At 44.3% G+C, this 24,372-nt stretch overlaps 1 protein-coding gene across 1 annotated transcript in view; it reads left to right on the top strand.

The window, feature by feature from the left end:
- The window catches only part of DPYSL4 (dihydropyrimidinase like 4), a 70,799-nt gene that overhangs the window by 29,570 nt on the left and 16,857 nt on the right, over window positions 1-24,372 (top strand). The window contains 4 exon segments of the mRNA XM_075348492.1: window positions 6,458-6,614; window positions 13,293-13,434; window positions 16,589-16,759; window positions 19,812-19,991. Coding sequence (XP_075204607.1) covers window positions 6,458-6,614; window positions 13,293-13,434; window positions 16,589-16,759; window positions 19,812-19,991 — 650 coding nt within the window.

Genomic DNA, 24,372 nt, shown 5'->3' on the forward strand with positions numbered 1-24,372 from the left:
ACTGAATTTGGTGGAACGCTACACAGCTACCCAGGAGTTGGTCCGGGACTCTGCTTCACGGCGGGCACTCCATAGGGATACGCCCCCTTCACAGTTGGTGAGAGACTCCCATCCCTCCTCGGGTGCTGCCCCGTCTTTAGCCCTGGCAGAGAGTAAACCCCAGACTAAGGTCAGCGGAAATTAAGAGGTTCTGTGAGTCCTGTCCCGTTTGTCAGTTGACCGCACCCACGCACCGTTTCCTTAGTCCTCTGATACCTTTACCCATTATAGAGGTGCCTTTTGAGCGGATTGCTATGGATCTGATCGGACCCATTGTAAAATCAGCCCGTGGTCACCAGCACATCTTGGTAGTGATGGATTACGCGACGCGTTATCCGGAGGCCGTTCCACTGCGTCATACCTCGGCGACGCTTATTGCTCGGGAGTTTGCTATGTTCTGTCGCGTGGGGTTACCCAAAGAAATCCTGACCGATCAGGGCACTCCCTTTATGTCTAAAATTACGAAGGAACTGTGCAAACTCCTCCAGATCAAGCAGCTACGCACGTCAGTTTACCATCCCCAGACCGATGGTCTAGTGAAACGTTTTAATAAAACTCTGAAGGCTATGTTGAAAAAGGTGGTCTCCAAAGAGGGGAAAGATTGGGACATGTTATTGCCCTATTTAATGTTCGCTATCCACGAGGTCCCACAATCTTCCACCGGGTTCTCGCCATTTGAGTTACTGTATGGCAGACATCCGCGGGGACTGATGGATATTGTTAAGGAAACTTGGGAACAGGAGCCCACCCCTCACAAAAGCACGGTGGAATACGTTATGGGTATGCAGGATCGTATCACGGCAGTAATGCCCATTGTTAAAGAGCATTTGCTGGATGCTCAAGCGGCCCAAAGTACTCAGTATAATAGAAAGGCCTCCATCAGGTCTTTTAAACCGGGAGATCGTGTCTTAGTCCTAATACCTACTGCAGAAAGTAAGTTCTTAGCCAAATGGCAAGGTCCCTATGAGATCCGGGAGAAAGTAGGGGAAGTAAACTATAAGGTGTATCAGCCAGGTAGAAGAAAACCAGAGCAAATATACCATGTAAACCTGCTTAAGGCGTGGAAAGACAGAGAATGTATGGTGACTGACGTAACGTTGGACCTAACCTCTTCAGGTGCCTTGACAACAACCAAGGAGGAGTCCCCTGATGATGAATTGGGAGTAAGGATAGGGGATTCTCTCTCAAAACAGCAGAGACGGGAGTCTCGGAGGTTAGTACAGCAGAATACGGATGTGTTCTCAAGCCTACCCGGCCGAACAACCGTAATCCACCATGATATTGTCACCGAGCCTCAAGTAAGGGCACGCCTGAGGCCATACCGGGTACCAGAGGCTCGTAGGCAAGCCATTGCGGAGGAGGTAAAAAAGATGCTCCAACTAGGGGTTATTGAAAAATCCATGAGCGAATGGGCCAGTCCCATTGTGCTGATCCCGAAACCAGACTGTTCTTTAAGATTCTGTAATGACTTCCGAAAGTTAAATGAGGTTTCGAAATTTGATATGTATCCCATGCCCAGGGTCGACGAGCTGATAGAGAGACTGGGACGGGCCCAATACTTCACGACTCTCGATCTCACTAAAGGTTACTGGCAGGTGCCGCTGACAGAGGCGGCAAAAGAAAAGACCGCTTTTGTTACGCCAGGGGGGCTCTATCACTATGTCGTCTTGCCATTTGGTTTACATGGGGCTCCGGCCATGTTTCAGAGATTAATGGACATAGTGTTAGCACCCCATCAACCATATGCCTCCGCATATTTGGATGACATCATCATCTATAGCAGTGACTGGAGCACCCACCTATCTCAGGTACAAGCGGTAGTGGATTCGCTCAGAGCTGCTGGTCTGACGGCGAATCCACACAAATGTGCTATGGGTCTCAAAGAAGCCCGTTACTTGGGGTATGTGATAGGCCAAGGGGTTATCAAGCCACAAGTAAACAAAATCGAAGCCATTCAAAACTGGCCTCGTCCCCTTACCACAAAACAGGTAAGAGCCTTTCTGGGTATAATGGGGTATTACCGACGATTCATACCCAATTTTGCTGGAAGGTCGGCGCCTTTGACCGATCTCTTTAAAGGGAAGAAGTCGGTCATGGTCCACTGGAATACACAAGCAGAGGAAGCCTTTCAGGTGCTAAAGGTAGTCCTATGTGGTCAGCCTGTCCTTGTCAACCCTGACTTTCAAAAGGAGTTTATAGTACAGGCAGATGCCTCTGAGGTGGGTCTGGGTGCAGTTCTGTCCCAGGAGGTAGATGGAGAAGAGCACCCGATCACCTTTATTTGAGTAAAAAAACTCACCACGGCAGAGAAGAACTATAGCATAGTGGAGAAGGAGTGCCTGGCCATAAAATGGGCTCTGGAATCCCTCCGCTACTACCTGCTGGGGCGACACTTTCGCCTGGTGACAGACCACTCCCCTTTGGTCTGGATGAGGAATGCTAAGGAGAGAAATGCTAGAGTCACCAGGTGGTTTCTCTCCTTGCAGAACTTTCACTTTTCTGTGGAACACCGGGCTGGTAGGTTGCAGGGAAATGCGGATGCCCTCTCCAGGGCCCCCTGTATGTTGGCGTATGTTCAACCCCGCCCGTTTGAACTGGGGGGGGGGGGGGTATGTGAGGCAGTGACAGGGGTAATATTTGAAGACCGCTATGTGTCCCCCAGAATGTGTCTGGAAACCCTCTGAGTTTGCTATAGCTATTACGGGGAGTATAGCACAAAGGATAACAGGGAGACAGATCCCTCCTCCCAGTCCAGGTTTTGTAGCAATCCTCATGTCCATGATTTTAGTTTAAATCTTGCAGAGCACATCAGGGTGTGTCTCAGTTGAGAGCCAGGCTTGGTGAAGCTACCACATGCTGTGTGAGCTGGGCTGGCTCTGTGTGGAGTGAACACAGGCCAAGAGTGTGAGCCTAGGAGAACCTTACACAGATCCCTGCGGTTAACGGGGTCCTAAGGTAACAAGACTTTTTATACCAAGGATTTGTCTATATGCACCGGCTGTTATCCGGAAGAGACTTTGATTGTGGGAATTTGGATCTATTTATGCTGCAACAATAAATAGACTGTTGGTGTGAACACGCTGCTGCCTCATGTTTTTGCCCAAGCAACGCCGCTACCTCACATTATATATATATATAATATAATATAATATATATATATTAGTACAGACCAAAAGTTTGGACACACCTTCTCATTCAAAGAGTTTTCTTTATTTTCATGACTCTGAAAATTGTAGATTCACATTGAAGGCATCAAAAATATGAATTAGGACATGTGGAATGAAATACTTAACAAAAAAGTGTGAAACAACTGATCATATGTCTTATATTCTAGGTTCTTCAAAGTAGCCACCTTTTGCTTTGATTACTGCTTTCCACACTCTTGGCATTCACCGGAAATGGTCTTCCAACAGACTTGAAGGAGTTCCCAGAGATGTTTAGCACTTGTTGGCCCTTTTGCCTTCATTCTGCGGTCCAGCTCACCCCAAACCATCTCAATTGGGTTCAGGTCTGGTGACTGTGGAGACCAGGTCATCTGGCATAGCATCCCATCACTCTCCTTCTTAGTCAAATAGCCCTTACGCAGCCTGGAGGTGTGTTTGGGGTCATTGTCCTGTTGAAAAATTAAATGATGGTCCAACTAAACGCAAACCGGATGGAATAGCATGTTGCTGCAAGATTCTGTGGTAGGCATGCTGGTTCAGTATGCTTTCAATTTTGAATAAATCCCCAACAGTGTCACCAGCAATGCACCCCCACACCTTCACACCTCCTCCTCCATGCTTCACGGTGGGAACCAGGCATGTAGAGTCCATCCGTTCACCTTTTCTGAGTCGCACAAAGACACGGTGGTTGGATCCAAAGATCTGAAATTTGAACTCCTCAGACCAAAGCACAGATTTCCACTGGTCTAATGTCCATTCCTTGTGTTCTTTAGTCCAAACAAGTCTCTTCTGCTTGTTGCCTGTCCTTAGCAGTGGTTTCCTAGCAGCTATTTTACCATGAAGGCCTGCTGCACAAAGTCTCCTGTTAACAGTTGTTCTAGAGATGTGTCTGCTTGTAGAACTCTGTGTGGCATTGACCTGGTCTCTAATCGGAGCTGCGATTTCTGGGGCTGGTCACTCGGATAAACTTATCCTCCGCAGCAGAGGTGACTCTTGGTCTTCCTTTTCTGGGGCGGTCCTCATGTGAGCCAGTTTCTTTGTAGCGTTTGATGGTTTTTGCCACTGCACTTGGGGACACTTTCAAAGTTTTCCCAATTTTTCGGACTGACTGACCTTCATTTCTTAAAGTAATGATGGCCACTCGTTTTTCTTTACTTAGCTGCTTTTTTCTTGCCATAATACAAATTCTAACAGTCTATTCAGTAGGACTATCAGCTGTGTATCCACCAGACTTCTGCAGAACACAACTGATGGTTCCAACCCCATTTATAAGGCAAGAAATCCCACTTTTTAAACCTGACAGGGCACACCTGTGAAGTGAAAACCATTTCCGGTGACTACCTCTTGAAGCTCATCAAGAGAATGCCAAGAGTGTGCAAAGCAGTAATCAAAGCAAAAGGTGGCTACTTTGAAGAACCTAGAATATAAGACATATTTTCGGTTGTTTCACACTTTTTTGTCAAGTATTTCATTCCACATGTGGTAATTCATAGTTTTGATGCCTTCAAAGTGAATCTACAATTTCAGAGTCATGAAAATAAAGAAAACAAGAAAACTCTTTGAATGAGAAGGTGTATCTAAACTTTTGGTTTGTATTATATATATTCATATATATATATATATATATATATATATATATATATATAAAGGATCAGCCCTTCAAGTTATTGAACGATTATCATGGATTTATTCCATAATTATTCAGGATACAAGCAAAGAAAAGAACGCATTTTTGGCTAATGTGCCTTTTTCAAACATCTAGCCTTAAACTATATCCACATATATATATATACAAAAAGTAGTAACAAGCAAATTAGTCATGAAACCACCCATTCAATCTGCATATTCAATCAACTAAGTATCCAAGTTCAAGTGCATCAATTTGATTAATTAGAAACCTTCCTTTTTTATGAAAAATTTTCAAGAAAATATATCACAGTAAATAATTCAATTCAACAAACAGATTGACAGGATTGTAAAATCATGTAAGGAAAAAGTACGGTACATAACATATTAAACTAAAAGTATGAAAAATCTATACCAAAAAGAAAAAAAAAATGCTCAGGCACCTTCCCTAGTAGGAGGATGCCTTAAATAGGCAGTACTTCTCAGCCATAGGCCCCTTTCACACGCACGTGTCTCCGGTACGTGTTAGGTCCGTGCCCGCATGTACCGGAGACACGGGCACAGGTAAACCCATTAAAATCAATGGGTTTATGTGCACGCACGTGTGCAGCCATTGGCCCGTGCCTCTGTGTGGAGCAGACGTGAGCCCGTGTGCTGCACACGGATGCATGTCCGTGCTCCTCCGGCAGCACGGGTGTCACACGGCCCGCACACGTACCACACGGATGTAGTGTGGATGCGGTCCCGTGTGACACGCGCCGGAGAAAACTCACTTGTCAGAGAAAAAAATAACAAAACATTACTCACCTTCTCCTGCCCTGCTGTTTCTGCCGCTGCTGTCACTTGCTTCCGACCGCCGCTTATTATGCTCATTTAATATTCACTTCACTGCGGCAGAAGCAGCAGCAGCGGGAAAACCGAACATCAGCACCATGGACAGCGACGCCAGGGACAGGTGAGTTGAAAGTTCTCGTTCTCCGAACACACATAGTGCCATAAACATGGCACACGGAGGGCAACACGCACCCTTGTCACGTGCGTGATTTTCACGGACGTGTGAAGGGGGCCATAGACTGAGAGTCACTTCCAGGTAATAGTGTGCTGGCCCTTTAAGAGCAAGGAAGGTGCGCACCCTAAGTGAACTCCCAGGAGACTTGTGTGGATATGTACAGGCCTCGGGAGCAGAGGAGCACTGTAGAGAGCGCAATCTGGCTGCAACGATGAGTATGTTAGTATCCTTTCTGAAGGGGAGAGGCAGAACAGTGCAGGGACACCAGAATTACAGATTTGAATGGGCACAGTGTAATGCTTTATTTACCCTATAGGGGTGCTACAGGGAAGGCGAACACCTGTGGCCAGGTTCCTGCAGCGATTACATTTGATCGGTGGGGTTCCTGGTTTCTGACCCCTTTACCAAAAAGATTGTCCAAAGCAATCATCCGCTTTCACTGGACAACAGATACCCAAATCCGAGTGGGGTCCTGTCAATCAAAGCCTTTCATTTGATCCAAGGTGGAATTATGCTAGTTGAAAAACATATGGAGAGGTGAGATATCGGTGAATTCTTGCCGTGTGTACACAATAGTTATATTTTTGTTGAGATGTGTTCTCTTTTTCTGTTTTTACAGGTACAGTGGTGTATGGAGAGACTATAACAGCCGCTTTGGGCACCGACGGCTCCCACTACTGGAGCAAAAACTGGGCAAAAGCTGCAGCTTTCGTCACATCGCCGCCTATTAGTTCAGACCCTACGACTGCTGAGTATCTCAGCTCTTTACTGTCATGGTACCTAATTTTTTTTCTTTTACAATCCCCCAGGCGTTTCAAAACTATTCATATTTGTAAAAAACTTAATTACTATATTTTTCTTCCTTCTCTTGCTATGCTTCAGTGCTGTTTCATATGGTCAGTTGATGCTCCTTTAGAAGCTGCTTTCAACTGCTGCTCAGCAATCTGTGTACACTGTATTCAAACAGTCAGTGTACAGGACTTTTCCTGTCTGAGCCTTCTTGCTCCTCATCCCAGTACTCAAACAGAGGAATTCTCCTACTTTGATATTTTTAATACAGTGTGTCCACCCATATCCTGTCCACCGCCATTAACTTGAGAACGGCGGCAGCTATAGGCATAGAAGTGGAGTCTAGGTATAGTAAAGTAGCCATGCGCTACGCAATGAAACCACCTATAGCGCCACCTGGTGGAAAACAACGGAGTTAGCATTTTTATCTCAAAAACGGAACGAGATAGAGAAAAAAAGTGAATTAAAAAATTGTAGGGCATCATCAATTCAATACGAATCGACACCTTGCATACAGAAATGCTGTTCTCAAATTAATAGAGTTATAGGGTATTGGTGTGCACTCAGCTAGAGTATGGTTTCATTAGAGGTGCTAGTGTGGGGTCAATAGTCCCAGAACGTATTATATAATAGATACTGCACTCTCTTGTTGATAAAATGAAGACAAAAAGTTTTTTTCTTTGCAAAAAAGTGATTATTTATTTGATGGCGACAAAAGATAGTGGACGTTTCGGCCCAACGGCCTTTATCACGTACAGTTAGGTCCAGAAATATTTGGACAGTGACACAATTTTTGCGAGTTGGCCTCTGCATGCCACCACATTGGATTTGAAATGAAACCTCTACAACAAAATTCAAGTGCAGATTGTAACGTTTAATTTGAAGGTTTGAACAAAAATATCTGATAGAAATTGTAGGAATTGTACACATTTCTTTACAAACACTCCACATTTTAGGAGGTCAAAAGTAATTGGACAAATAAACCAAACCCAAACAAAATATTTTTATTTTCAATATTTTGTTGCGAATCCTTTGGAGGCAATCACTGCCTTATGTCTGGAACCCATGGACATCACCAAACGCTGGGTTTCCTCCTTCTTAATGCTTTGCCAGGCCTTTACAGCCGCAGCCTTTAGGTCTTGCTTGTTTGTGGGTCTTTCCGTCTTAAGTCTGGATTTGAGCAAGTGAAATGCATGCTCAATTGGGTTAAGATCTGGTGATTGACTTGGCCATTGCAGAATGTTCCACTTTTTTGCACTCATGAACTCCTGGGTAGCTTTGGCTGTATGTTTGGGGTCATTGTCCATCTGTACTATGAAGCACCGTCCGATCAACTTTCCGGCATTTGGCTGAATCTGGGCTGAAAGTATATCCCGGTACACTTCAGAATTCATCCGGCTACTCTTGTCTGCTGTTATGTCATCAATAAACACAAGTGACCCAGTGCCATTGAAAGCCATGCATGCCCATGCCATCACGTTACCTCCACCATGTTTTACAGAGGATGTGGTGTGCCTTGGATCATGTGCCGTTCCCTTTCTTCTCCAAACTTTTTTCTTCCCATCATTCTGGTACAGGTTGATCTTTGTCTCATCTGTCCATAGAATACTTTTCCAGAACTGAGCTGGCTTCATGAGGTGTTTTTCAGCAAATTTAACTCTGGCCTGTCTATTTTTGGAATTGATGCATGGTTTGCATCTAGATGTGAACCCTTTGTATTTACTTTCATGGAGTCTTCTCTTTACTGTTGACTTAGAGACAGATACACCTACTTCACTGAGAGTGTTCTGGACTTCAGTTGATGTTGTGAACGGGTTCTTCTTCACCAAAGAAAGTATGCGGCGATCATCCACCACTGTTGTCATCCGTGGACGCCCAGGCCTTTTTGAGTTCCCAAGCTCACCAGTCAATTCCTTTTTTCTCAGAATGTACCCGACTGTTGATTTTGCTACTCCAAGCATGTCTGCTATCTCTCTGATGGATTTTTTCTTTTTTTTCAGCCTCAGGATGTTCTGCTTCACCTCAATTGAGAGTTCCTTAGACCGCATGTTGTCTGGTCACAGCAACAGCTTCCAAATGCAAAACCACACACCTGTAATCAACCCCAGACCTTTTAACTACTTTATTGATTACAGGTTAACGAGGGAGACGCCTTCAGAGTTAATTGCAGCCCTTAGAGTCCCTTGTCCAATTACTTTTGGTCCCTTGAAAAAGAGGAGGCTATGCATTACAGAGCTATGATTCCTAAACCCTTTCTCCGATTTGGATGTGAAAACTCTCATATTGCAGCTGGGAGTGTGCACTTTCAGCCCATTTTATAAATATAATTGTATTTCTGAACATGTTTTTGTAAACAGCTAAAATAACAAAACTTGTGTCACTGTCCAAATATTTCTGGACCTAACTGAATAGTCGCTCCACAAGAGGGCTGTTTCAGAAGAAAAGAAAATAATGGAGCAGGATGGAAGGAGTACCACCAAGAATAGTTTATGATACAAGATGTTCCAGAGGATGAAGTCTAGAAGCAGGTTAGATTTCCTTTGGCTGGAAGGAATTAGTGTACATGTATTCCAATGGAAGAGATTTCAAGCTTTTATCTTTATATATTCATGTGAATCACATAGAAGTTTGGGTGGTTGTAAGAGGACATGTAGATAAACACCATCTGATAGAGGCTCCTGCAGACTTCTCTCATGTGGAGGAGGAGGAGGTTTTAGACATTGGTGGGGTGGATATTTTCCTTCTGTACGCCACCTTCCCAGGATCTGGCCGTCAGTCAGTTCTCAAGTTAATGGCGGTGGACAGGATATGGGTGGACACACTGTATAGTGTTGTCATGATATGACTACACCTGTTGCGCAAGGTATGAGAGGACAAGCGGCATAACACAGGGAGTACACCAGGGTAACAATACAACAGAAGGCTAAGTAGAGAGGAGCGAGGTCACCACCTACCACTCACTTGAGGCTGATTACTGCACTCCCTAACGTCCCTAAAACGGTCTTTCCCTCCATATGCCGATCACGTGCCTAGGCCCTTGCTGGCCCTGAACTCAACCTGACTAGTTAAGGCCAGCGAGACACTAGTCTTGCCACTGCAGTAAGACAACATGAGGTAGCAAAGACAAGCAGGTGAGGAAAGACACAACAAATAACACTCAAGAACAAATACAACAAATAACATAGCAGGAACTTCTCAGCTGCAATTAAATCGACATCTCAGCTTTCTCCAGAGACTGGCTCCTTCCAAGTAGACAGCATAGGTATGAGCTATAGCCAGCATAGGAAGGAATGAGGAGTGGATACTTATAGCAGAAGGCAGTGGCTGCAGAAAATATTACAACTACATATTATATCACTGCAGGATAGAAATGGACCTAAACCTCTACAATACCGGAAGGAATTAAATATGCTCCAACTTAGGCTATGTGCGCACTGAGCATTTTTCGCGACGTTTTAGCGCATTTTTCGGGTGCGGTTTTGGGCTCAAAACTGCATGACTTTGCTTCCCCAGCAAAGTCTATGACTTTTCATTTTTGCTGTCCGCACACACCTTTTTTTTTTTTTTGCTGCGTTTTTGAGCTAAAAAAAAAATAGACATGTCAATTCTGTCCTGCGTTTTACTGTGTTTTACTGCGTTTTTCACCCATGCAATGCATTGAAAAAACGCAGCAAAAAGCAAAGATCAAAAACACAGCAAAACGCAGCCAAAAACGCACCGAAACGCGGTTAAAACACATGCGTTTTTGACGCGGGTGCGTTTTTTTGAATTTTTGTGTATTTTTTGCTGCCAAAAACACACAAAAACGTAGCGTCAAAAAAACGCTGTGTGCGGACATAGCCTTAGGGTAAATGACGAGCAGGCACTAAAGTGGATCTGCAATCAACAACACGCTATATGATCTTCTGATCTCAGATCCTCCTGAGATTTTATCAAGCTGTGACAAACCCATGACAAGTGTTTATTGCTGAGTAGCAGTTAAAAAGAGCTTATAAAGGTGCATGAACTGGGCATTGAGAAATACTGCAGCATATTATTTGTTAGTGAAGGAAACAAAATAAGACATTGAAGTATATTAAAAAGAATCATAACTTTGTAATACCTAAAAAATAATTAAACGCAGAAATAAAAAAGAAGTTTAGTTATTCATTAAAATCTATGAATAAAATTAGAATAGTGCCTCTTGAATGATACATACTTAATTAATTAATTAATTAATACAAATTACTTAAAACAGCAAATGCAATTTTTTTTCCATCCTGATAATGACAATTGCTCTTTTTAGCTGCCTTCTGTAGCCGAGAGCCGTGTCTACGTGCTGATTTCGAGGTGCTACATGGTAAAGCAGAACTCATAGCGAAGGTTAATGCAACTGATAGAGTGGAAGAGAAGCAGAAATTACAGATGGGTGGAGACAGGGTCCACGACAGCTGCACTATATGGATATTTTACAATAGACTTAGGGGGGCTTTACACGTTGCGACATCGCTACCGATATATCGTCGGGGTCACGTCGTTAGTGACGCAAATCCGGCGCTGGTAACGACATCGCAACGTGTAAATCCTCGGTGCGACGATGAACGAGCACAGACACCGAACGCACCTCCCCCTTGAAGGAGGGATTGTTCGGCAATCACAGCGACGTCGCCGACCAGGTAAGTGCGTGTGACGCTGCTGTAGCGATAATGTTCGCTACGGCAGCAATCAACACATATCGCATGTGCGACGGGGGCGTGTACTATCGCGCTGGACATCGCTAGCCGATGCTACCGATGTCGCAACATGTAAAGTACCCCTAACAGATGACTACAGGACATGTGAACTTAGCCTTAAAGACTATTGGGTGCTTTACACGCTGCGATATTGCTACCGATTGCTAGTGATGTCACGAGCAATAGCACCCGCCCCCGTCGTTGGTGCGATATGTGGTGATCGCTGCCGTAGCGAACATTATCGCTACAGCAGCGTCAGACGCACTTACCTGCTCAGCGACGTCGCTGTGACCGGCGAACAATCACTCCTTCAAGGGGGAGGTGCGTTCAGCGTCACAGACAAGTCACAAAACGGCCGTCCAATAGAAGAGGAGGGGAGGAGATGAGCGGCCGGAACATGCCGCCCACCTCCTTCCTTCCTCATTGCCGGCGGGTGCTATCGCACTGGACATCGCTAGCAATTGCTAGCGATGTCGCAACGTGTAAAGCCCGCCTTAATGCACCGCTTCAGAGACAAAGAATTTATTCAGAGAATGAAGCCAGAAGGTCTCTTCTGAGTAGTCAATATCTGTATATATAGTGGGAGAATTTCACCTTAATAAAGGGTGTTTTATCCCCATAGTAGTAAAGCACAATGTTCTCTTAAAGAGGACAAACCACCAGGATTTTCCTATATAAACTAAATCCAGTGCTATACTGGCACTATCATGCTGATTCTATGCATACCTTTAGTTGTGAGATCGGATGTATAGTTTCTGAAATACAGGCAAGTAAAGTATATACAATGAGCTGTTATTTGATTGATAGGTTCTGTAGAATATCTAATAGGTGGGTTGGGTTTTGCTAGTTATTCCCGCCCCTGTCTGCTGCCTGTCCTTCCTCCCCTTGTCTCTGTTAATATAGGGGGAGGAAGGACAAAGAGAGGAAGAATAGTCAGCAGACAGGGGCGGTAATAACTAGCAAAACCTGACACACCTATTAGATATTCCGTTGCACCTATCAATCAAATAACTGCCTTTCCAAACTGTATTTGCATGTATTTCAGAAAGTATACATCCGATCTCACTACTAAATGTATATATAGAATCAGCATGAGAGTGCCAGTATAGCACTGGCTTTACTTTATATGGGAAAATCCTGGTGGTTGGTGCTCTTTAAAGGGAACCTGTCAGCAGATTTGGCAACTATAAGCTGCGGCCACCACCAGTGAGGCCTTATATAGAGTATTCTAACATGCTGTATATAAGAGTCTCGTTCCGCTTGCAAGATAAAAATGCTTTTTCACCAGGTGGCGCTATAGGTGGTTTCATTGCGTAGCGCAATGATACTTTACTATACCTAGACACCACTTCTATGCCTATAGCTGCCGCCGTTCTCAAGTTAATGGCGGTGGACAGGATATAGGTGGACACACTGTATACTACATCAATGAAAACGAATTGCTACCTTGAATTCTGGTTTACAATTTTTTTTTTATTACCGTATATCCTATTTGGGAATTCTAAATTAGAACAAGGTCCCTGATATTCGCTCATCGTCCGCAGATTTTAGCTTTATCAAATTGGTCAAAATAGTAGAAAGTGAAAGATTGCTTTTGTATTATGTGAAGGTAAATTCTTATGGATGGAAAATCCGTTTATGAGTGAGTTCACACTGAGTTTTGTTGCTTCATTTTTGTAGCAGAAACTCTCCAAAAAAACAACAGAAGTTCAAAAACCACAAGTTTAGAATGGAGAATATCCAAAAATTCAGCAACAAAACTCAGTGTGAACAGACCCTAAGTTTAATTTAACCTGACAGCAGGTATTTGCTGTGTATAATAATATACTATTGCTATAATATGCTCTAAAACCTTATAAATCACCGAATTTATAAAAATATTGGGACTTTTAATTTTTTTTTAACCCATTGTTCACAGAACTAAATGATATTTTTTTGCCTGTTTCCCTGCAGTTCAGATCTTCAGGTATCCGGCAGCGCGCACTGCACCTTCACCACAGCACAGAAAGCCGTAGGGAAGGATAACTTCACATTAATACCCGAGGGAACGAATGGAATCGAAGAAAGAATGTCCATTATATGGGAGAAATGTGTGGTAAGGATACAATGCACATATAGAGATAGGCAAATGTATTCTTCATACATGGCAGTCATTTCCATATTTATAATATCTGACATTCCATCAGTCATACAGGGACTGGGGACTTTCTGCAGCTTGTGACACTCAGCAGAGGCATCAATATAGAGGAGCTAAAGACAGACCCCTCTAATGTTATTGTTATTATGCATTGCTTGTATATTATGCTCTTCTTATGTAACATCAATATATTCTGCAGTTTATACAGACATTATAATCACTGTCCCCATTGGGGCTCATAGTTTAAATTCCCTATCACTATATTTTTGGAGTGTGGGAAGAAAGCGGAGAACCCGGAGGAAACCCACACAAACACAGGGAGAACATACAAACTCCTTGCAGATGTTGTCCATGCTGGGATTTGAATCCAGGACCCCAGCGCTGTAAAGCCACAGTGCTAACCACTGAGCCACCATGCAGTGCTAACCACACAGCAACTAAACAATGCTAACCACTGAGCCACCATGCGGTGCTAACCACTGATCCACTGTGCAGTGCTAACCACTGAGCAACTATACAGTGCTAACCACTGAGCCACTGTGCAGTGCTAACCACTGAGCAACTATACAGTGCTAACCTCTGAGCCACCGTGCAGTGCTAACCACTGAACCACCATTCAGTGCTAACCTCTAAACCACAATACAGGGATACTTTTCGTGCGAGTAGCAAATAGTACAGCTTTCGGGTTACTCACTACTCAGTGAGTATTTCCCGTTGACTTACATTACGCCCGCTACTTGTAACGAATATGCAAGTAGCGGACAGTACTCACTAACAGCATAGCGAGTACGAACTAACTGCTTACAAGTTAACTACTTGCTCGACACTAGTTCTGCTAGCCACTGAGCCACCATAAAGTGCTAACCACTGAGCCACCATGCAGTGTTAACCACTGAGCCACCATGCAGTGCAGCGCATGCTGCAGTCTTTTCTCATAGACGGTCGGTCTGGGAGAAAAATCATCTAAACAACATTACTGACTAAAGGCCGCTTTACACGCTACGATTTATCTGACGATCTCATTAGCGATGTGACACGCCCAGATCGAAGTTATGATTTGCCGAGATCGCTCATAGGTCATTTATTAGCGGTCACACATAACGATCTTACAAGCGACGCAAAATCGTTCAGTGATATATTGTTTGACCAAGGGGTTGGTCGTGTGGATGTTGTTCGTCGTTGGCAGGGTGTCAAACGTACCAATATGTCTGCTGCGTTCCAAACGACCAACAATATTTTGAAAGTGAACGACGTGTCAACGATCAACCTATTTGCGATCGTTCAGAGTCGCACGTAGGTGTCACATGCAACGACGTCGCTAACGATGCCGGATGTGCGTCACGGAATCCGTGACCCCGACAACATATGGGCAGATAAATCGTAGCGTGTAACGCCGCCTTAACAGAACACATCCGATATATACGCAATTCCATGAAGAACACCCCTTTTTGTGTAATTTCAAGTGTCTGTCTAGTATCTGTCATCCCATCAACACTGAAAGCTGATCTGTCACCAGATTTCACCTAGCAAACTGCATCCATTATTAAATAGAAGTCTTTGACCTGATGAGACTACCATAATTGCTACAAAAATCCCTGTAAGGCTAGGGCCCCACTTTGCGTTCTCCTACTTGCAGTTTAGAACGCACGTTTTTCCCTTAATTGATTTGACCAAAGTTGCCCTTTTCTGAAATTTAATGCTGAAAACGCATGCGTATTTACCGCGTTTTAGATGCGTTTTCAGCGCTTTTTACCTGCGTTTCCACCTGCGTTTTGATAGATGTGTTTTGAACATCAAGACACTGCTAAATAAAGTTTAAATAGTCAAACTCAATGAAAAAATTGGAAAAAAAGAAACAAATCTATATTTATAGGAAAAATCATTGAAATAGATTAATTAAATGAAATTATAGCGTTAATATGATATTTAATGGAAAAATAGCAATAATTTCATAAATGTGTTATTTTTAATTGTCGGATTATGTGTGTGAAGTCCAAAACACACTGCACTGAAAAAGCAGGTAAAACGCAGGAATTTGCAGGATTTTTGGTTTTTGCCATTTCTCATTGACTTCAATGTTAGCAAAACGCACCCAAAATGGCAAAAACAACTGACATGCTGTTTCTTGGAACGCATGGTTTATGCCACAAAATATGCAAATTAAACGCAGCGTTTCAAAACGCAAAGTGGGGTCTAGAAATCACCTTTTTCCATAGACTTTGCTGGGAAATCAAAACGCATGCCTTTTGGCATGAATAAGGTGCTTCCCAAAACGGACCTAAAAAGCACCTGAAACGCAGGTAAAAACGCAAAGTGGGTCCCTAGCCTAAGGCCTTTCACACGTCAGTGAAAAACACAGACGTTTTATACTGACATGTTAAAAATGTATATGTCCCTCTGCGTGCCATGATTTCATGGCACATGTGTTCTCCATGTGCTATCTGTGATTAGTGATCAGCGATACCACATGCAGATCAGGTACTCCAAATTTACAGCTTTTGCTGTCCGTGGTGCTGAATCTCTAGCTCTCCTGTTTCCGGCCGCCGCTGTCTCCCCTCTGCAGCTACTTCCGGGTCAGATGTGCAGTGCATAACTGCATATTCATGAGAATAATTAGCCGGACAGGAAGCAGGAGACAGCAGCGTCTGGAGACAGCGTTGCTGGAGACGGGTGAGTATAAAAAGCTTTTTATTTTAAATGTACGTGTTTTTTCTGGTACGTGTTTCATGGATTTACACCATAGTGTGGTCCATGGGACATCAGTGATGCCACAAAAAACGGATTTATCTCTATGCGGCAATCACGGACACACATGTACGCCGCACGGAAACACGGTCAGTGAGAAATCACTGATGTGTGCGCAGACCCATTGATTATAATGGGTCTGCGTATGTCCGTGATTCTTGAACGTATAAAAAGTGTTACATACCAGAATCACTGACGTGTGAAGGGGGACTAAGAATAACTTTAAAAAACAAAAGAAACAGAAATAAATACCTCCAAAATGTTACCATATGGCCAGCAATACAAGTTGGAGGGTGACTGGTGTGACCGGATATATAAAGGCTTCTATTAGACTGATTTTTACTTCCAGATTTCATCCTAATTTCAGACTCCGGGGAAGATGGATGAGAATGAGTTTGTTGCCGTCACCAGCACAAATGCAGCCAAGATTTTCAACTTGTATCCTCGGAAGGGAAGGATTGCCACCGGCTCAGACGCTGACCTAGTTATCTGGAATCCCAAAACTGTTAAAATCATTTCAGCAAAGACCCATAATCTGGTAAATAGATCGCGTTATATACTTCTATCTTTTTTATATGTAGCTGTGTTCGGTCATTTTATTGCTAGTTGGCCACAAAACGGATTGTGGGACAAACAAAATATTTTTTTCCCCATGAACAGCACCACTCTGTGGTCAATGTGTGTAATTGCAGCTCAGCTCTGTATAATTTGATATGAGATATGGTAAAAAAAAAAAATCCTGCCTAGAATCAGAATTTGATTTTCTTTTTTTTATTCTATATTTTAAGTTTTATTGGTCAGAAATGTAGGAAACCCTAAATACAGTCATTATAGAATAGGGATTGTTACTCATTAACCTGGAAGATCAGAATTAACAGCGGAAATATATAATTGGCATCTATTCACCGGCTCTCCTGCCAAAGTGATATAGTCTGTTAAGTGAATAGAAACCACATCTGAAAACCTATGAGAAGTTTCCCAGCAGCCTCCAGTGAGAGCTGGGAATAAGGAGTAATATATTTACTAATGTAGCTGTAAAAAGCTCCTCCACAAAATTTAACCTTATAACAATATGGAGCCATATAAATCACTACCAAAATTGAAAAAATTAATATCAATTTTATTAGACATAAATGCAAACAGACAAAGACAGTACCATATTGATAAAAAAAAAAGTGCATGGTGCAAAACTACAAACAGACTATAGTGCCAAGTACCAAAAGTCCATAGAGAAGGAGTCATGTGTCTAATGGGATGTGTATACACATAGTAAAGTCAGGTAGATCTAACTACTCTATAGCAAAGTAAATGCAGACAATGTTTAGTACACTCACCCATAAATAATCTGAGTCAGTCTATGGCACTGCTGTGACCCCTATGCACGTTTCGGGCATGCTTCCTCGGGGGGTCTAGAGTGTGAACATGACCTAACAGTGGACATCATGTCTGAGAGTGATCAGGGTGTACACCTATACACTGAAAGCATACAGACCAGTCCCACAAAGGCTCAGTTTGGCTAACATTAAAGGGTGCTTTACACGCTGCGACATCGCTAACGATATATTGTCGGGGTCACGTCATTAGTGACGCATATCTGGTATCGTTAGCGACATCACAGCATGTGACACCTAGGAGTGACGATCAACGATCGTAAAAACGTCAAAAATCGTTGATCGTGGACACGTCGCCCCTTTTCATAATATCGGTGGTGGTGCATGCCGCTGGTTGTTCGTCGTTCCTGCGGCAGCACACATCGCTGTGTGTGACACCGCAGGAGAGACGAACATCTCCTTACCTGCGTCCACCGGCAATGAGGAAGGAAGGAAGTGGGTGGCATGTTCCGGCTGCTCATCTCCGCCTCTCCGCTTCTATTGGACGGCTGCCATGTGACGTCGCTGTGACACCGCACGAACCGCCCCCTTAGAAAGGAAGTGGTTCGCCGGCCACATCGACGTCACAGGGAAGGTAAGTCTGTGTGACGGGTGTAAGCGATGTTGTGCGCCACGGGCAGCGATTTGCCCATGACACACAACCAACGGGGGCGGGTACACTCGCTAGCGATATTGATAGCGATATCGCAGCGTGTAAAGTGCCCTTTAGCCAGTACGCATTGGAGCAATTTTTATTTTTCTCCATTGAAATACAGAGTCAAAAACTGTGAAATCAAACTTTGAAGCGGCATGCAGATTAACTAGGAAGTGCATTGTGGGTGTGTCAATTTGAGTGCATTGAAACGCCCCCCGATGCACTTCCAGGCTAATTTGCATATGGCTTTGCACCTTGATTTCTCAGTGCTGGTGCATTGGATTACTACAAGACAGGTATCATTTTTATTGTTTTATTGGAAGCTATACAGCCGTACCATTTGCTTCATTAGTAAAATCTTCCCGACAGGATCTCTTAGGCTGCTAGTTTCACACATATTCGGGTTTTCGCTGTATTGCCGGATTGGGCGCACTCCAGTACAGTGTATACAGTACAATGGCAGCGCGACAAGCTCCGGTCACATGCTGCCATGTGACCGGAACATGTGACCTGGAAGTTGTCGCGATGCCATTGTACTGTATCACACTGTACTGGTGTGCACCGAATCCGGCGATCCGGCGAAAAGCCCGATATGTGAAACTAGCCTTAGTCAGCACTACACAATTATTTACCCTCAGGGTTTGTGTCCATAATGAGCTGTTGATGTTGCATATTTTTTTTTGCTTCCTTTCCAGCAAAGTGGATGGGATTTACAGAAATCTCCTGCCCACTGCGCTTCTTTTTTGCTCAGTGTAAACTGACCTGCGGTGCGGGTTTCAATTTCACAGCATGTCAATTTCTCTTGCCAATACGTTGAGTTTTCTGTGCAGATTTTCTCCATAGACTTGCATTACATGTGAAAAATCCGCAGGTAAAAAAACAAAAACACATGTGTTTTTAGATAATTTCTGGTATGGAAATGCAACATTCCACGCCATAGTATATCTGTAAAGCTTCGTCAAAGCCAAATACCATGAAGTATCAAAAACAAAGCAGTTTTATGTAAAGTGTGAAATAACAAAAATAGGTAAAAACTGAAGGGTGAAAAATGCAATAACCCCCACAAGTAACCTAATTTATATAATAGGTGCAGAAATAAGGCTATGTGCACACTGTGCATTTTTTTAATGTAGATTTTGATGTTTTTTGGTAAAACTGCACCAAATTCTGCATGCCTGTCCTGAAGCCGGCAAAGTCTATGAGATTTCTAAAGTGTTGTGCGCACGTTGCTTTTTTTTCCCTTGCAGATTTGCTGCAGAAAAAAATCTGCATGTCAATTGTTGGTGCATTTTTTCCTTTTTTTTTTTTTTAGCCCTTTCATCCATTGACTTCATAAAAATATGCACAAAAAAGATTAAAAATGCTCCAGAAATGCATGCGTTTTTCTGCCAAAAGGTGCAGATTTCATGCAGAAAATGTGTGCAGCGTGTGCACATACCCTTAAAACTCACCAATGCTCCTTGTGGGAACGTGGCCTTAGACGTTTGATGCTCAGGTGGTCATCGTGCACAATGACACATCATAATGATTCAATATACAAATTCAGACACTTATTTCCCCATCAGGAAGTGGAGCTGAATATATTTGAAGGCATGGAGTGTCATGGAGCGCCAGAGCTGGTAATAAGTCAAGGACGAATCGTCTTAGAGAATGAGACCCTCCATGTGAGCCAAGGATCTGGACGCTTCATTCCTAGGAAAACCTTCCCTGATTATGTATACAAAAGAATCAAAGCCAGAAATAAGGTGCGTACAATCCAGACTCCTCCGGACCCGATGTGATTGCTTTACTAGCAATGTCCTCTGAAGGCCGAGTCACAGAGGCTTTCTCAGAATAGATATCCGTTACATTGCCATTAATTTTGAGGTCTCACATTTGGATTATGAATTTTGGGCTTGTATGGGGCCGGTTCCACCAGATCGTCATTGAAAATCGTTGATTTGTGCAGTTATATAGGATGAAGTATAGGATGAGCGTGCACCCCCCGAACAGGGGCAGGCCAAAATCAGCCCTGGATCCAAGAAATTAGGAAATTATCCAACTTCACCTCCCTGTTTGCCCCCCCGCTGCAAAAAAATCAATCAGAATAGTAACTGCAATTATTATTCATTTTAATGTAATGCTAGATAGATGGATGGAGAGATGACGATGGAGAGATGGAGAGAGAGATGGAGAGATGGAGAGAGAGATGGAGAGAGAGATGGAGAGAGAGATAGAGAGATGGAGAGATGGAGAGATAGATAGAGAGATGGAGAGATGGAGAGAGATGGAGATGGAGAGAGAGATGGAGAGATGGAGAGAGAGATGGAGAGAGAGATAGAGAGATGGAGAGAGATGGAGAGATGGAGAGAGAGATGGAGAGATGGAGAGAGAGATGGAGAGAGAGATAGAGAGATGGAGAGAGAGATGGAGAGAGAGATAGAGAGATGGAGAGAGATGGAGATGGAGAGAGAGATGGAGAGAGAGAGAGATGGAGAGAGAGATGGAGAGATGGAGAGAGAGATGGAGAGAGAGATGGAGAGAGAGAGAGATGGAGAGAGAGATGGAGAGATGGAGAGAGAGATGGAGAGAGAGAGATGGAGAGAGAGAGATGGAGAGAGAGATGGAGAGATGGAGAGATAGATAGAGAGATGGAGAGAGATGGAGATGGAGAGAGAGATGGAGAGATGGAGAGAGAGATGGAGAGAGAGATGGAGAGAGAGAGATGGAGAGATGGAGAGAGAGATGGAGAGATGGAGAGATGGAGAGAGAGATGGAGAGATGGAGAGAGAGATGGAGAGATGGAGAGAGAGATGGAGAGAGAGAGATGGAGAGATGGAGAGTGAGATGGAGAGATGGAGAGAGAGATGGAGAGAGAGATGGAGAGAGAGAGATAGAGAGATGGAGAGAGATGGAGATGGAGAGAGAGATGGAGAGATGGAGAGAGAGATGGAGAGAGAGATGGAGAGAGAGATGGAGAGATGGAGAGAGAGATGGAGAGATGGAGAGATGGAGAGAGAGATGGAGAGAGAGAGATGGAGAGATGGAGAGAGAGATGGAGAGAGATGGAGAGAGAGATGGAGAGAGAGATGGAGAGAGAGATGGAGAGAGAGAGATGGAGAGAGAGATGGAGAGAGAGAGATGGAGAGATGGAGAGAGAGATGGAGAGAGAGAGATGGAGAGAGAGATGGAGAGAGATGGAGAGAGAGATGGAGAGAGAGATGGAGAGAGAGATGGAGAGAGAGAAATGGAGAGATGGAGGAGAGATGGAGAGATGGAGAGAGAGATGGAGAGATGGAGAGATGGAGAGAGAGATGGAGAGAGAGATGGAGAGAGATGGAGAGATGGAGAGAGAGATGGAGAGAGAGATGGAGAGAGAGATGGAGAGAGATGGAGAGATGGAGAGAGAGATGGAGAGAGAGATGGAGAGAGAGATGGAGAGAGATGGAGAGATGGAGATGGAGAGAGAGATGGAGAGAGAGATGGAGAGATGGAGAGAGAGATGGAGAGAGAGATGGAGAGATGGAGAGAGAGATGGAGAGAGAGAGATGGAGAGATGGAGAGAGAGATGGAGAGAGAGATGGAGAGAGAGAGATGGAGAGATGGAGAGATGGAGGAGAGATGGAGAGAGAGATGGAGAGATGGAGAGAGAGATGGAGAGAGAGAGATGGAGAGATGGAGAGATGGAGAGAGAGATGGAGAGAGAGATGGAGAGAGAGAGATGGAGAGAGAGATGGAGAGAGAGAGATGGAGAGAGAGAGATGGAGAGAGAGATGGAGAGAGAGAGATGGAGAGATGGAGAGATGGAGAGAGAGATGGAGAGATGGAGAGAGAGATGGAGAGAGAGATGGAGAGAGAGATGGAGAAAGAGATGGAGAGAGAGATGGAGAAAGAGATGGAGAGATGGAGAAAGAGATGGAGAGAGAGAGATGGAGAGAGAGATGGAGAGAGAGAGATGGAGAGATGGAGAGATGGAGAGAGAGATGGAGAGAGAGATGGAGAGAGAGAGAGATGGAGAGAGAGATGGAGAGATGGAGAGAGAGATGGAGAGAGAGAGATGGAGAGAGAGAGATGGAGAGAGAGATGGAGAGATGGAGAGATAGATAGAGAGATGGAGAGAGAGATGGAGAGAGAGAGATGGAGAGATGGAGAGAGAGATGGAGAGATGGAGAGAGAGATGGAGAGAGAGATGGAGAGAGAGAGATGGAGAGATGGAGAGAGAGATGGAGAGATGGAGAGATGGAGAGAGAGATGGAGAGATGGAGAGAGAGATGGAGAGATGGAGAGAGAGATGGAGAGAGAGAGATGGAGAGATGGAGAGTGAGATGGAGAGATGGAGAGATGGAGAGAGAGATGGAGAGAGAGATGGAGAGAGAGAGATAGAGAGATGGAGAGAGATGGAGATGGAGAGAGAGATGGAGAGATGGAGAGAGAGATGGAGAGAGAGATGGAGAGAGAGATGGAGAGATGGAGAGAGAGATGGAGAGATGGAGAGATGGAGAGAGAGATGGAGAGATGGAGAGAGAGATGGAGAGAGAGAGATGGAGAGATGGAGAGAGAGATGGAGAGAGATGGAGAGAGAGATGGAGAGAGAGATGGAGAGAGAGATGGAGAGAGAGAGATGGAGAGAGAGATGGAGAGAGAGAGATGGAGAGATGGAGAGAGAGATGTAGAGATGGAGAGAGAGATGGAGAGAGAGAGATGGAGAGAGAGATGGAGAGAGATGGAGAGAGAGATGGAGAGAGAGATGGAGAGAGAGATGGAGAGAGAGAAATGGAGAGATGGAGGAGAGATGGAGAGATGGAGAGAGAGATGGAGAGATGGAGAGATGGAGAGATGGAGAGAGAGATGGAGAGAGAGATGGAGAGAGATGGAGAGATGGAGAGAGAGATGGAGAGAGAGATGGAGAGAGAGATGGAGAGAGATGGAGAGATGGAGAGAGAGATGGAGAGAGAGATGGAGAGAGAGATGGAGAGAGATGGAGAGATGGAGATGGAGAGAGAGATGGAGAGAGAGATGGAGAGATGGAGAGAGAGATGGAGAGAGAGATGGAGAGATGGAGAGAGAGATGGAGAGAGAGAGATGGAGAGATGGAGAGAGAGATGGAGAGAGAGAGATGGAGAGATGGAGAGATGGAGGAGAGATGGAGAGAGAGATGGAGAGATGGAGAGAGAGATGGAGAGAGAGAGATGGAGAGATGGAGAGATGGAGAGATGGAGAGAGAGATGGAGAGAGAGATGGAGAGAGAGATGGAGAGAGAGAGATGGAGAGAGAGATGGAGAGAGAGAGATGGAGAGAGAGAGATGGAGAGAGAGATGGAGAGAGAGAGATGGAGAGATGGAGAGATGGAGAGATGGAGAGAGAGATGGAGAGATGGAGAGAGAGATGGAGAGAGAGATGGAGAGAGAGATGGAGAGAGAGATGGAGAAAGAGATGGAGAGAGAGATGGAGAAAGAGATGGAGAGATGGAGAAAGAGATGGAGAGAGAGAGATGGAGAGAGAGATGGAGAGAGAGAGATGGAGAGATGGAGAGATGGAGAGAGAGATGGAGAGATGGAGAGAGAGATGGAGAGAGAGATGGAGAGAGAGATGGAGAAAGAGATGGAGAGAGAGATGGAGAAAGAGATGCAGAGATGGAGAAAGAGATGGAGAGAGAGATGGAGAGAGAGATGGAGAGAGAGATGGAGAGAGAGATGGAGAAAGAGATGGAGAGAGAGATGGAGAAAGAGATGGAGAGATGGAGAAAGAGATGTAGAGATGGAGAGATGGAGAGGGTGATGGAGAGATGGAGAGAGAGATGGAGAGAGAGATGGAGAGAGAGATGGAGAAAGAGATGGAGAGATGGAGAAAGAGATGGAGAGAGAGAGATGGAGAGAGAGATGGAGAGAGAGAGATGGAGAGATGGAGAGAGAGATGGAGAGATGGAGAGAGAGATGGAGAGAGAGATGGAGAGAGAGATGGAGAAAGAGATGGAGAGAGAGATGGAGAAAGAGATGGAGAGATGGAGAAAGAGATGGAGAGAGAGATGGAGAGAGAGATGGAGAGAGAGATGGAGAAAGAGATGGAGAGAGAGATGGAGAAAGAGATGGAGAGATGGAGAAAGAGATGTAGAGATGGAGAGATGGAGAGGGTGATGGAGAGATGGAG

Source organism: Anomaloglossus baeobatrachus, chromosome 5, assembly GCF_048569485.1.
Source record: "Anomaloglossus baeobatrachus isolate aAnoBae1 chromosome 5, aAnoBae1.hap1, whole genome shotgun sequence".
Lineage (NCBI taxonomy): Eukaryota > Metazoa > Chordata > Amphibia > Anura > Aromobatidae > Anomaloglossus > Anomaloglossus baeobatrachus.